The 16042-nt window shown below is 36.9% G+C and overlaps 1 protein-coding gene across 1 annotated transcript in view; it reads left to right on the plus strand.

Moving 5' to 3' along the window:
* The window catches only part of IL1RAPL1 (interleukin 1 receptor accessory protein like 1), a 924197-nt gene extending 916255 nt beyond the window's left edge, over window positions 1-7942 (plus strand). The window contains exons 8-9 of the mRNA XM_070944181.1: window positions 2927-3097; window positions 7224-7942. Of these exons, the coding sequence (XP_070800282.1) occupies window positions 2927-3097; window positions 7224-7942 (890 nt within the window). The remainder of the gene's footprint in view (window positions 1-2926; window positions 3098-7223) is intronic.
* Window positions 7943-16042: the final 8100 nt, after the last annotated feature.

A 16042-nucleotide genomic window follows, 5' to 3' on the forward strand; every position in this document is an offset into this window, starting at 1 on the left:
AATTTTATGCGGGACAAAACCTGAATAACCAAAGACCTACATGTGTGTGTGTGTGTGTGTGTGTGTGTGTGTGTGTGTGTGTGTGTGTGTGTTTTCTTTCCTTTTCATAGGCTTTATGTGCATTTCTCTTTTGCCAGGTTCTTCCTACGTAAACCAGATTTTTATGCCGCCCTAGTTCAGTGAAATCACAATCCACTAGTTTCTAGGCTTTTTTTTTCCTTTTCTGGCAGCCAGTAAACACTCTGCTGCCCATTGGGAGACTAAGGAGACTAAGATAGATCTATTTCAGATTTATAAGTCCTCATCAGTTAGCCACACCCTCATCCCATGTATTCTCCCTGTAAAGGTACAGTATATGTTTTCTTTCCTTTTCGTAGGCTTTATGTATTTCTTTTATTCATATCCATTTCACGTATTTTTTTTTAAATTTGATTTATATGCCGCCTTTCTCCGGAGACTCAGGACGGCTTACAATGCGTTAAGCAATAGCCTTCATACTTTTGTATATTTATACAAAGTCAGCTTATTGCCCCCATAATCTGGGTCCTCATTTTACCGACTTATTTATAATTATGTTTACACTTGTATCTGTTTTAAAATATATGCTTGACGAATAAAAATAAAATAAAGTTATAACTAGAAGCCAGCAAGGTTTTTTAAAAACAGAACTTGTCAAACCAATCTTATTTCATTCTTTGACAAAGTGACTAAATTAGTAGACCAGCGAAATGCAGTGGCCTAGTAAGGTATTCGACAAAGTAGAACACAACCTACTTCTTGATAAACTAGAAAATTGGCACCATCACAACCAAATGAATTTGTAACTGGCTGACAAACTTATTCAATGAGTAATCCTTAATGGTACTACATTTACATGAAGGAAGGAAGCAATGGGGTACCACAAGGTTCTGTCTTAGGCCCCAGTGCTCTTCAATATCTTCAAAAATAGCTCAGATGAGGGAATAGAAGGGAAACTCATCAAATTTGCAGATGACACTAAGCTAGCAGCAATAGCCAACACCCCAGAAGACAAGCTCAGGATCCATAAATATCTCGACAGACTTGAACAATGGGCCCTATCCAACCACATGAAATTTAATGTAGAGAAAGGCAAGGTTTTACACCTAGTCAGGAAAAATCAAAGTTACAAGTACAGATTAGGCGAAACCTGGCTCAAAAACAATAACTGTGAGAGGGATCTTGGAGTCCTGGTGGACGATCACTTAAACATAAGCCAGCAGTGTGTGGCAGCAGCCAAAAAAGCTGCTTGATTGTATAAACAGAGGCTTAGAACAAACTCACATGAAGTATTAATACAACTTTATAAAACCTTAGTAAGACCACACTTGGAATACTGCATTCAGTTTTGGTCACCACACTACAAAAAAGATATTGAGACTTTGAAAAAAGTGCAGAGAAGAACAACTAAGATGATTAAAGATCTGAAGACTAAAACGTCTGAAGAACAGCTGCAGGATTTGGCTTTGGTAGTCTAGAGAAAAGAAAGTCTAGGCGTGACATGATAGCAGTATTCCAGTATTTGAGGGGTTGCCACAAAGAAGAGGGAGTCAGCTTATTTTCCAAAGCACTGGATGGCGGGACAAGAAACAATGGATGGAAACTAATCTAGGAGAGATGCAACCTGGAATTAAGGAGAAACTTCCTAACAGTGAGAACAATTAACTAGTGGAACAGCTTGCCTTCAGAAGTTGTGGGTGCTTCATCCCTGGAGGTTTTTAAGAAAGACTGAATAGCCACTTGTCTGAAATGGTATAGGATCTCCTGCTTGAGCAGAGGGCTGAACTAAGAGACCTCGAAGGTCCATTCTATTTTATAAACATTTGTGGGGAAATACAGTATTATTTAAAAACAAAAACATTTCTGGAATGTCTCCTATGAACGTTTCCAAGGCATATTGTGAAAATTAATTCTTTTTTCTCATAGTTTATAATGGGCATGTCACTTTCATTATTGTCTGTTTGACTGCATTTCTTAAGCCCCAAGGCAATAACATACATTAGGATCTTTGTAAGATTAAAATGCTGAAGCTGCTATGAATATTGCAAATGTCTTATGAAGACATTTCATAAGGTAGAGAAATGAAGAAGGAATCTAGTTTTCAGTTTGAAATGAGAATCTAGTAAAATGGCTTTTGTAATCATGAAAATACTAAAGAGAAGATGGAGCACAAGCAGCTACTTAGTAATATATGATCAAATAGAAAAGATGAAGAATAAATAAGAAATATTTCAGAATAATATACATGGACATCAGGGGTGGGTTCTAATTTTTTTTTACTACTGGTTCTGTGGGCGTGGCTTATTTTGTGGGTGTGGCTTGATGGTCATGTGACAATTATTTAGGATTTAGCAGAGGTACTGGTTTACCAGGCTGTACCGATCTATCCATTTATTTTTGCAGGTACTGATCTACTCATGTATTTTTGCAAGCACTGATCTTCTCATGTATTTTTGCAGGCACTGATCTACTCATGTATTTTTGCAAGCACTGATCTACTCATGTATTTTTGCAGGCACCGGTCTACTCATTTGTTTTCTTTTAACACTGATCAGCTGTAGGGCAGCCCTTTGAAGCCCCGCGGCAAGAGTTTAAACAGTTTTTTTCCCTCTAGCCATCAGCTGGGACTCAGGAGGCAGCAATAGATTGGGGGTGGGGCCAAATAAAAGGTAAGAATAAGGTGGGGGGTGGGGGGCAGGGGGGCGAGGGGGTGGGGGGGGCAGGGGGTGGGGAGCAGAACTGGTTCGGTGACGTCATATCGTCACCGCTACCGGCTCGGCAGAACCGGGCCGAACCGGGAGGAACCCACCACTGATGGACATATAAAATAGGAAGAGGAAAATCAGTATGAAATAAAATCTATTTTCTTTTTCATCTGTCTCTCTTCTCTGTCCCTTTATATTTTCAGATAACAAAGATTATGATGCCTATTTGTCATATACCAAAGTGGATCCTGACCAATGGAATCAGGAAACTGGGGAAGAAGAACGATTTGCTCTTGAGATCTTACCAGATATGCTTGAAAAGCATTATGGGTACAAACTATTCATTCCTGATAGAGATTTAATTCCAACTGGAAGTAAGTTTTTAAACACACACACACACACACACACACATATGCACATACACTCATTTTGCATAGCACATTCAGAATGTGCTGTTTAGGTACATTTTAATGCGATACTGTACTAATGCTGTTTATTATACATTACATTAAGATAAGTAATCAAAGCATATTAATAATTACAATGGTACTAATACTAAAAATAGTAAGCACTCTATATGTATAATAAGCTAGCTTTTATTAACATAAGATATACAGTAACAAAATTAAATGTTCTTTGAAAAATTCATTGGATACCATAGCTAACTTAATAGCCTAATTAAAAAGTGTTTAGTCTAACTAAAAGTGTCTATATAAAATTTTGTCTTGTATCTTCTTGCACATACAAGAATAAAATCTTCCAAATATTTTTAACAGCAGTAAAACTAACAGGAGAAACAAATCAGACTAAGTTGTCAGTTTTCTAGAACTGACTATATATTCTAGATATAGTCTAGAATTAGATTAAAAAGAGCCGAGGTGGTGCAGTGGTTAGAATGCAATACTACAGCTCAGGGATGGGTTCTAATTTTTTTACTACCGGTTCTGTGGGCGTGGCTTATTTTGTGGGTGTGGCTTGGAGGTCATGTGACTGGGTGGGCGTGGCTAGCTGGTCATGTGACCGGGTGGCCATGGCTATGTGTATAGGGACTACTCAGGGGGCTGAAAAAAGTCATTTCTGACAGGTCCTCGCATTTTTGACTGGTCCTCACACTTATGACCATCCTCACATTTATGCCCATGCAGCATTCTTAACAACCATGTCACTCATTTCACAACTGCTTCACTTCACCATCGTGATAAGATAGGGCAAAAAACGTAAAATGTTAGGACAGTCGTAAATTCGAGGACTGGTCAAAAGTGCGAGGACCAGTCAAAAATAACTTTTTCAGCCCTCTGAGTAGTCCATATGCACAAAAGGATACAGCAATAGAGAGGGATGAAGGAAGGAGAAGAGAGATGGAAGAAGGAAGGAGAGAGAGGGAAGGAAGAGAAGGGAGGAAGGAAGGAAAGGGAAATTAGAGTAGGAGTGAGGGTAAGAGAGGGAGGAAGAGAGGAGGAGAAGGAGAAAGGAAGAGGAAGTAGAGAGGAGAAGAGGGGGGGGAAAGAGAAAGTAAGAAGGAAAGAAAAGAGAGAGGTGGTAGGTTTGAGGAGAAAGATTGCTGTACAATAAAAAAGATGAAAGGGAAGAAAGCCAACCCCAAGCAAATATAAAAATATTAAGATAAAGAATGAATTGTTAAACTTTAAAGAATAAAAGAGAACAAATATGAATAAATAGCAATAATAAGAAACACACATGCAAACATACAATGTATTTTCTTTGAACAAAATATTTGGCCAGTTCACAAATTTAAACAGTGCTTAGTCATTTCAATTAAATTTACAATTTCTATATTTCCTTTTTGCCATATTTATTCCTCATCTATTTTTTTTAAAAAAGCAATATTATTCTTCATCCTCATCTCTAATCTTAATCAAATTCAATTTTTCCCTTCTATTCTATATTATACCCCTTCCCATTGTCATCTATTTTTATATCCATCCTCACATTGGTTAATTATGTAATATTACAGTTGTTTAATACAAATTCAACATTTTAATATAAATCAATTAGTTATATAACTATATTTTTGTATATTAATCAATATGAACATGAATATTCCAATTATTTCTATGCAATCCAATTTCTTACAAATCAATTAATTATATTTACCAGTAATAATAAACCAAATAATTTCCTCCATATATTCTTCCAAACCACAATTTAACCATTTCTGCTTTCAACACAATACACAATTAATAGTATCTCAATTATTACAATTCCCTAGTTAAATAGAGCTTTTTTTCTTTTGTGTTTTAAAATCTTGAACTCTCCTCTTTTGCCCTAAATTTTCCATTGTTTGCACCTACCTTTTTTGGTGAGGAAAAAGAAAAAGAAATCTCTCTCTGCCTCATTTTGTCACGTTGCAGCAAAGACCCTGCTTTACTTTCAGTTTTGTTTTTTCAGCATAGCTACAGGAAAAAAAAATCTGCTCCAGCACTCTTTGCAGCTAGCAACAGAGCCCTGTGCAAAACAGCTGAGAGCAAATTAGCTGAGAGTCGGGAGGCCGATCTAATCAACTTGTGCTAATTAACCTATGCTGAAGCTGAAAGGGACTGTTTTTTCTATTTTTGCAGGCACCAGTCTACTCATTTGTTTTCTTTTAACACTGATCAGCTGTAGGGTGGCCCTTTGAAGCCCCATGGTAAGAGTTTAAACAGTTTTTTTCCCTCTAGCCATCAGCTGGGACTCAGGAGGCAGCAATAGATTGGGAGTGGGCAGGGTAAGTGACTGGCGACCAGGCTGGGAACCGGTTCGGGGGCGTGGCCAGCCAATCTTATTACCGGTTCTCCAAACTATTAAATTTTTTTACTACCAGTTCTTGCGAACCGGTACGAACCAGGAGCAACCCGCTACTTCAGCAGATCAGCGGATCAAATCTCACCGGCTGTCTTTGGTGTAAGCCGCCCAGAGTCCTCGGAGAGTGGGCGGCATAGAAATATGACTAGTAAATAAAATAAGATAAGATAAGATAAGATAAGATAAGATAAGATAAGATAAGATAAGATAAGATAAGATAAGATAAGATAAAATAAAATAAAATAAAATAAAATAAAATAAAATAAAATAAAATAATAAAATAAAATAGAATAGAATAGAATAAAATAAAATAAAATAAAATAAAATAAAATAAAATAAAATAAAATAAAATAAAATAAAATAAAATAAAATAAAATAAAATAAATATAGTTCTAGAGTATATAGAAATTGTGCGAGATGGTGTTTAAATGGCTTCCTATCCTGCCACTACCACAAACATGCCCTGGAGATGAAAAGCTCGCTGAAATGTCACCCCATAAATAGATCTGTATCCTTTAACCTAATTTGTATTCTTTATTAAGTGGAAATACACTTCTTTGAAGCCTAAAATAGCATAGCATAGCACTTAGACTTATATACCGCTTCACAGTGCTTTACAGCTGTCTCTAAGCGGTTTACAAAGTCAGCATATTGCCCCCAACAATCTGGGTCCTCATTTTACTGACCTTGGAAGGATGGAAGGCTGAGTCAACCTTGAGCTGCTGAGACACGAACTGCCAAACTGCTGGCAGCTGGTGATCAGCAGAAGTAGCCTGCAGTACTGCATTCTAACCACTGCGACACTGCAACTCTTAAATGAAATGCACAACTGTGGCTCTTAAATGAAATGATGGAGACTACCAAAAAGTATAGCACACAAGAGAAAATGTCTTTGGATTAATAGCAATATACTGTAGCATCACAAATTTTTATCAGTTGTTTTACTCTTAAATATAAAGCTATTAGACAATCTTTTTATAATCATCTTTTTCCATTGACAACTTAGACCAAATTCACCTTTCCTTGATAAAATTTATTTTCTCATAGACACCACCCACTGAAAGTGTACATCAGACAGACTTCAACAGTTCCAGTTAAATAAAGATGTCCTTTTTGCCTTTGCAGTTTGCACAGATATAACGTGCCATATTAGTGGAATGATGAAATGATGAAATTAGATTGCATTAAGCTGAGTTATATTCCAAAAGTGGAAAAATAGGTCCATCTGCATGCAATTAAAAATCTGTATAGGACATATTCTATAAAAACAAATACAGTATGTATTGTAGAAACAGTGGTTCTTTCCTTGTGTTTTTTTTTTAAATTAAATTTACCTGAAGTACTGATTTCCCCTTTCCAGGAAATAAAAAGGAAAAGTTCCTTATATTCTTCATTCAGAGAAGGTTGCTCTCTATTTGCTTCCTGGAAAGGGGGGAAAAGACAACTCTGCTAGCAGTTTTTATACATAGGTATGGAGGGAGCTATTTCTCTTCCTATTTTCTTCCTATTCTGAATGGGTTCTCACCTAGGAACAATACCTCTGAACAGAGATGTACATGTGAATACTTCTTTCCAAATTTACATTGAATGCTTTTTAAGACATAAATTAATAGTACTTATTTAAGATCTGCTTACAGATCACAGTCCAGGTATAGGTTTTTTTTTTTTCTGATCTTGTGTTGCTCTTTTGCTTATCAGCCTACATAGAAGACGTGGCAAGATGTGTAGACCAAAGCAAGCGACTGATAATTGTCATGACTCCAAATTATGTGGTCAGAAGAGGCTGGAGCATCTTTGAATTGGAAACCAGACTTAGGAACATGCTCATTACAGGAGAAATTAAAGTGATCCTCATTGAGTGCAGTGAATTGCGAGGAATTATGAACTACCAGGAAGTTGAGGCACTGAAACATACCATCAAACTTTTAACTGTCATTAAATGGCATGGACCAAAATGCAACAAGTTGAATTCCAAATTCTGGAAACGTTTACAGTATGAAATGCCTTTTAAGAGGATAGAACCTATTACCCATGAGCAGGTTTTAGATGTTAGTGAGCAGGGGCCCTTTGGGGAATTGCAGACAGTCTCAGCAATTTCAATGGCTACTGCTACCTCCACTGCTCTTGCCACTGCCCACCCAGATTTGCGTTCCACTTTTCATAACACATATCATTCACAGATGCGACAGAAACACTATTATCAAAGCTATGAATACGACGTACCTCCTACTGGCACTCTGCCTCTTACCTCAATAGGTAACCAGCATACTTATTGCAATATCCCAATGACACTTATTAATGGACAGAGACCACAGATAAAAACTAACCAAGAGCAGAATCCTGATGAGGCTCATACAAACAGTGCAATCCTGCCCCTCTTACCACGGGAAACTAGTATTTCCAGTGTCATTTGGTGACATCGGTGCAAGGGGGAAGTCAGCTCCCTTGATCAGAAGCAATGTCTGCAGTCTGGTGCCTGGAACTACATCCTCGACTGCTGCTGTTAAACATGCATTACAATATATGAAATATGAGGAAAAACAGGGTCTTGTACATATGTTTTGGAAATTTCTTTGTCGCATCAGTCTTCCTGTTTTACCCATGTCTTTACCATCCACATGTTGATTTTGTTTTATATGTCATTAAGATGTGTATATTTACATTTTTTTTTTAAAGAGAAATGAAGAGTGCTATATAGATAGGGTTATTGTTTTTTTCTTCATTAGTATAATTTGAGTGTGTGTGTGCATTTTAAACATTTTTTGGGGGAAAGCTTGGACAAAACTGTTTTTAATCTAGAAGCAGTATCCATTTTTTGGTCTGCCTAGGCCAATATGCAGAGTCATGCTTGCAGCAATTCACCATTGTCTGTTTGTGTGTGTGCGTGTGCGCGTGCGCGTGCGCATGTGCGGTGCGCACATGGGTGCCTATTGAGGTAAGTGTGAAATCACTTGCTCTTGGGAGGTCCCACAAATGTTTCATAATCTTTTCTTCATGTTTTTATCACACTGCTACACTCTGCCCTTTTCCCATCACTTTTTTAAAGCAGCACACTGAGTGAAATTAAAGATGGTCTAATTGTCTAATATTTCACATAGTAAATAGTTGTGAACAACAACAATGAAAAACCCTGTATTACTTGCTTCACAATAACCACTATAACCACTATGGAATCTATAGAAAGAATAATAGATTTTTCTGTTTGATTTTATGAGTTGTTTATATTCATTTTATATAAAAATAACATGCCAACTCTAATTCATTCACTTCCTCGGAAATTGTTGGATTTGTTTGCTTGCTTGAAATCAATGGTTTCTTTTCTTGTTTACATTCTTCAAATGAGATTATTGACATCTGCCAAGGAAGTAAGGCAGTAGGCACTGAAGAGCAGCATTAAATCCTGCAGAGATTTCCTGGCTGGCTTCCAAACCAAACTATAATAGAAGGACAATATCTAAAATGGTCTGTCACATTGTATTACATAAAATGCTGTCTTTTAAGAACTATGGAACATACTTTTTCAACCAAGTTTGAAACATATGTATATTCAAGTTTGATCATTACCTTTTCTTTTCATTGATACATTCAGAATTTAGCATTCTTTATTATTCATTATTATCTTTTCTTAAGCTTGTAATAACACTACATTTTTTTAAATTCCAAGGTTGTTTAAAGGAGATCTCAGGAGGTTGCAAAAAGTAAATACCAACAAACATCAATATTTTATAAAATATTAATATTTAAATCAGAAGGTGAAATGTTGGAAATAATGTTATTGAATAAAATAAACTAGTTTTATTTTAAATGTATTATTTCATCTTTAAAGAGTTAAAGAAAAAACATGTATTTTGGCTTTGCAATTGTTTTATGCATAAATCTAAGGACTGAACTTTGCCTATTTGGATTCAATAAGAATTTGTCATAAATATTAACACATTTAACTCCTCATTCACCTACTGTTAGCCGAATGACCACTACTATTCATATTTCCACCTATCAATGTAATAGCCACCTATAAGAAGGCAGCCAACAATAGATTATATGATTACTATAGCACTAGACTAATAGAGCATATTTCTTATAACATAAACTGATGTAGTAGATTACTGATATTAATTAATATGCTAGAGGAGAATACAGCATATTTTAATGTTGCATTAAAATGCAACAATTTAACAGCAACAATCACGTGAAACTGCAGATCTTTTTCTTCATTGGAAAGAAAAGGAAAGAGTTTTCTACATAGTTAATAAGACATAGCCAAAATAATGGGTGTGTTGTGTGTTTATTTAGACTGCCATCATAAAAAGGCCTATATTTTGGGTCAAATAAATTGTTACCAATTAATTTTAAGCTAAAATCTAGATATTTGGGTTCCATTGGTACATGAAAAATTACTGGTATTATGGTGTAGATAGTCAAGCAAACACTTGAAAGCTGAATTAGGATGTATAGGATTTTTTTTGACATAATTTAACTAACACTATTCATTTCTGTGACTGTTCACTCAAGTCCTTTTCTAGTAGTTTGCTATTTTCCTTCAACACACACACACAAAAGAAAAAATGTGGACATGGGCCAAATAAACACACTAAGCATAAAATGCTGTCAAGTAGGATGTGAAAATTCACATTCTTTAAAAGTTCATTCTTTGAAGATTTAAAATAGTTATTACTGGCTATAAACACCTGCGAGGCACTAGTGGAATTAATCACTTTTGATAAGATTCCAAATAGCTAACAAAAGATGCAACAGCTTTTCCTTTAAAATTTTTAATCTTACATTTGATTTGTGAAGTAATGTAAAGCATTGCAATCTGACAATAGTCACGCTGTAGAGTCTAGCTGGATGGTATTCTTTGATTTTTTTTTTCCTCACAAGGAACACTTTGTTCTCTGTTTTTAAAGTAGATTGAAGCACTTTGAATAGCATGATTCAGGGATTAATAGATACTATTTGATATTCATGCTACTTAAAGATTTTCTTTTAATGCTTTGTCATATTATTCAGAAAGAAATGACAGAATTGGTTAGGGGAAAAAACACAAAACAAATGAAAAAAAGTCATTAATGGTTTGAGAAACATTCCACCTAAGTCATTCCTTTTCTATAAACAGCTCTGTTTGAGAAACAGTAAAGGATCTGTCATATGTTCAAAATGCATACTTAATGTTTGACTAAAGTTCTGTTAGAACACAAAATAAAAAAAATGCCCTAATTATTGGGCTCCATTCTTTTTTATTGGGGAAAGAGGAGGGAGGAAAATGTTCTAATTTTGCAGTGTTTCCATGCAAAGCCAAATTTCAGGGCTATCCTTAAAAATAGAATGCATGTAAAGAAAGTTCAAAGTCTCTGCAAATGTTAGCATGTATAACTTTCATTTCAAGATTGGTGAAATAAAATTGAAAGCCTAATTGGTAGGAAAAGGATGTTTTTCTCTTTCAAATGCCATTACTATTTGTAAGGCTGCATAACCTCATAGCTATGCTTGAAATATTTTGTTAATACTGAGCTACAAATCTCGGGACCTTCAAACCTTCACTATCCTCTTTTATTTTTGTAACATAAAAGTTCAAAATGAAGAAAGTAGTAAATGGATGACTAAAGGGATTATTTAAAAAAAAACATTCCTATGAACATTGGCAGTATGGCTTGACTAAGAATTCTAATGTTAAGAGTTAGGATATACTGCAAATTTTCACAAATTGCTCCTCCCAGTTGCAGTCTATTGAAAAACTAGTCCAAACATTATGATATCAATTCCAGAATAGTACTGGAAATGCCATTAAAAGTGTGTGGTTCCACAAAGATTATCTCAATTTTGTCTTTGCTGAAAATCTTTGCTGATAGTTACTTCCACAAATGTAACAAGTAGAAGCATCTGTCTGGATACAATACATAATCCTGGAAACAATTTCCTAGAATTTTATTAGTACACGCTATTCTTTTTATTCCACATCTCAGCAGTGGTTTGCACAATATTTTATGAGATAAAGTCTGACAAATCAGCTCATGAAGATACTTCCAGTTGTGAAATAACCACAGTACTGAATAATATAGAATTCTTCCTGTCTAGATATTGATTTCATAAGCTGAGTAGAGTTGGCTACATTTATTTACATCCAGTGTGTGGAAGTAATGGGCTTCCTTTGCCCTATGTTTCAGCAGTAACTTGTTTTTTGGTACAGAGGCAAAGAGCATAGTCTACTTACTGAAAAAGTAGCACTCAGACATTCAAACAGCTCTCTGGAAGTGGATGCAAGTGTACTTGATGTTTTCAGATTTTGTTCAAGTCAATATTAATAGGGACTTTACTGACACACCTTTTTAGTCAGATGTTAGAATCTACCACTTCTGTGAAGTATTTCTATTCGTGGATATGTATCCTGTCTAAATTATTTATACAAATCCACAAGTTAACTCTTAATGAACTGTTCATGAACCTCTGTCATGAACAGAGGTCCTCTTAAGGGACCAAGAAAAAGTGAAAGTACAAGACCCACCCATTCAATGGCAAAAAAATCATATAATTAGCTTATACAACTGATATTGCCAGAAATTCTCAGCTGTTGACTAGGAAGGATTAAATAGTCAGTTGGTCATGCAGAAAATATGGGCCCTTTACTTTACCAAAGTATCATATTATCTGTAAGGTATACAATTGTAGCTAATATTTTTACACTTGTAAAATGGTTTATCTTGTTGTAACCACTTAACTCACCCACCCCTTTCCAAATCCCATATATTGTATTTGCTGGCCAAATTGGAAAGAACTGTTATGATGTCCCATTAATGTGCAGTAAAAAAAAGTAAATATTTATATTTCAATAACACTAAAAGAATAGGTCTGACAAAGTCTGCATTTATTTCCCTTTCTTTATATAAAGTAGCTTTATCCATGTGCAAAACAGAATGTTAAAATTTCTATGTTGATACATGGGCATATTCTTGTAAAAATAAATAGCAATGGAAAAGAAACTGCCTGACTTTTATAAGCTAGCTAACTTAATTAATTTTGACCAATCATGTAACCATGTTCAGTCCACTTAGATGAACATGATCTGGAGATCCAGCATTCTAGGTAACACTGTAAAGTCTAAAAAACTGTTTCTGAGATCTAAATTGAATGATACTGCTTGTCCAGTATACTGTACCAACCAACTGGCCACAAATCCTTATTAAGGAACAGATAAAGAATTGATTATTTTGTATCCCTTCTTTGTCTATTATGCAGCATGTTCCTTGTAGATGAAATTGCTATTCTGACATCATTTTCTTCTGATTTTCCTACTGGGGGATAACATACATAGAGCACTGATATGAAATAATCTCTTAACCTTACATTTCTCAACTGCACTGAGATCCTAAAGGTTTGAGGTATGTGCATTTGTATGCACATGCAGCTGTACAAACCAATATGTTCACATTTTAGGGGTAATGAATTATGAAAGTAATAACTATGAACTGGAAAAAGTTCAACATTCTCCAAGAGTCTAAAAATGACATACAGTAAAATCAAATCATTTGGGTTTTTTTTATAAAAATCAAAGAATATTTACTTAGTTCACTGTCATATCTGTCATACATATGCAGGTAATCCTTGTTTAATGATGGTAATCAGAATTTCCATTGCTAAACAACGTAGTTGTAAAGTGTGATGTTAATGCATCAGTTATCAATGGCAATCCCAGCATTAGGCGAGGATCATAAATCATTAAGCAAAATTTTTCTCACAACTTCCTGCCAGTTTCCAACAGTGGGGTAGCTGGCAGGAAGTTACAAATCCAAGGTGGCTCACAAACAGGCTAGCAGGGAGGTAAGTGGCAGGATGGGGAGGACTGTGTGGGTGACTAATGAAAATCTAATGAGGGCTGCTTGATTTGTACTGTGGATGGGAGGGGCAGGTATGGTGGAAGCAGGGGGGCATATCATGTTACGGGAGTGCGTACTTGCTATCTTCGAGCGATTGCGCACTCCGGTCCCCAATGCTTTACTCGTTCCCCAGGTAGCACAAACCCTCAGGGCCTGGGTCATCGGCTGATGTTATGCAATGCCAGGTCCGTGATAAATAAGCCCCCCCTCATTTACAATCTCATTTAGGAGGGGGGAGCGGATGTGGCGGGTATCACGGAGACCTGGTTGGGTCCGGAAGGGGGGGGTGCCCCTGATTGAAATGTGCCCACCAGGTTTCCAGGCATTCCTGGGTAGGGGCTGGGGGGTGGCGGTTATTATTAAAGAAAGTCTATGTCCGAGGGAGGCTGTACCTCAGATAGCTGGATGTGAGTCCCTCCTTGTGAAGTGGGATCGTGGGGTGCAGATGGGCCTGATGATTATGTACTTGGCTCCCTGCTGCGTGGCAGCAGCCCTGCCCAAGCTGTCTGATGTGATAGCCAGGGTGGCGGTTGATACCCCCAGGCTTATGGTTATGGGGGATTTCAACCTGCCATCTGTCGGCGAAATGTCTATGGCAGCTCGGGAGTTCAAGGCTTCCATGATGGCCTTGGACCTGACCCAGTTAGTTCAAGGCCCTACTCACATGGGGGGACACACTCTGGATCTGATTTTTGTCTCTGGTCAGTGGCAGAGTGATCTGGAAATAGGGGATTTAGTCATCGAACCCTTGTCATGGTCTGATCACTCAGACCATGACAAACATGCCACATGTTTATTGGACCCGTGTCCCTCCTGGTTGGTGCTGGCCTCCCGGGCAGTTACACGAGGCTTGCTCCAGGGGATTATTAATGCTTCTTTGAGTGAGGGTCTCTTACCCCCCTCTTTAAAAAAGGTGGCGGAAGGAGTTAGATTACAATTAAAATCTATGGAGCAATTAAGAGAAGAAGGAATTATTAAGACTGGGTTTCAATATGGTCAGCTGCAGGCCAGATGGAGAGAGGATCAAAAAATTGGTATTTTGCAGCAGGATGAAAATTTGATAAAGCAAATAAGAGATAAAGGTCAAATGCATGTATAATGTATTAGTGGAAATAGATTCGGAAACAGAGTTAGTCAAGGATTGTATGATAAAATGGGCACAAAATATAGGTGAACCAATAATATTGGATACATGGGAAAAGATATGGGTTAGAAATGTAAGATTCACACAAGCTTAAAATTTAAGAGAGAACTTTTACAAAATGTTTTATAGATGGCATCTAGACCCAAAAAAATTAGCCTGTATGTATCCAAATTTACAACCCAAGTGTTGGCGATGTGAATGTGAAGATGCTACATATTTTCATATATGGTGGACATGTAAAAAAATTAAAGCTTTTTGAATAAAAATATGGTGGATTATTCAAAATATTTTAAGGAAAAAAATTAAATTTACACCACAGTTTTTTTTTGTTGGGAATAGTCACGGACTGTACTGAAATAGAGACCAAGTTGGTTTTGAATTTAATAACAGCTGTCAGATTACTGGTGGCATAGTACTGGAAGAAAGAAGATCCACCTATCATTGAGGAATGGACTTTAAAAGTTGTGCATCTGGCAGAGATGGCAAAAATTTCATTATATCTTAAAGATCATTTGAATGAAAGATACATATCAGAATGGAGAAGATGGATTGACTATATGCAAAAAATGTATCCGAACAATAAGATTCATATAGCTTATGAATGAAATATTTTTAAGTAGTTTATGTTTATAGTTTTTGAGTTATAAGGAGTTAAAAATTTAGAAAGAATATGAATGCAATAATTTGTTAGCATATTTTAGCTTTATGTTTGTGAATGCTATACCCTGTGCTTGTTCTGAGAAGTCTAGGGAGGGGGGTGGGGGGGAAGGAGGGGAGGGGGAAAGGGTGGGGGGGAGAAAATGCTTGTATTTCTTATAAAACTTTTCAATAATAATAATAAAAAGGTGGTGGTGAGGCCTCTCCTCAAGAAGCCTTCCCTGGACCCAGCTGTATTAGCGAATTATCGTCCAGTCTCCAAGCTTCGCTTCGTTGCGAAGGTTGTTGAGAGTGTGGTGGCGTGACAACTTTCCCAGTACCTGGATGAAGCCGATTATCTAGTTCCATTCCAGTGGATCTTCAGGCCTGGGTATAGCATGGAAACGGCATTGGTTGCATTGGTTGATGATCTCTGGAGGGCTCGGGACAGGGGTTGTTCCTCTGTCCTGGTCCTATTAGATCTCTCAGCAGCTTTTGATACCATCAACCATGGTATCATGCTGCGATGATTGGAGGGGTTGGGAGTGGGGGGCACCGTGTTATGGTGGTTCTCCTCCTTCCTCTCCGATCATATGCAGTTTGTGTTGGCAGGGAGACAGAGGTTGACCTCAAGGCACCTTGTTTGTGGGATGCCACAAGGGTCAGTCCTCTCACCCCTTTTGTTCAACATTTATGGGAAGCCACTGGGCGAGATCATCTGTGGTTTCGGGGTGAGGTTTCATCAGTACGTTGACGATACTCAGCTGTACATCTCCACCCCAGACCACCCCAATGATGCCCTTGATGTGATGTCCCGTTGCCTGGAGGCCGTGTGGATCTGGATGGGGAGGAACAAGTTCAGACTC

This window comes from Pituophis catenifer, unplaced genomic scaffold (genome assembly GCF_029215685.1).
Source record: "Pituophis catenifer annectens isolate HBS135680 unplaced genomic scaffold, rPitCat1.0.hap2 SCAF_4, whole genome shotgun sequence".
Classification (NCBI taxonomy): domain Eukaryota; kingdom Metazoa; phylum Chordata; class Lepidosauria; order Squamata; family Colubridae; genus Pituophis; species Pituophis catenifer.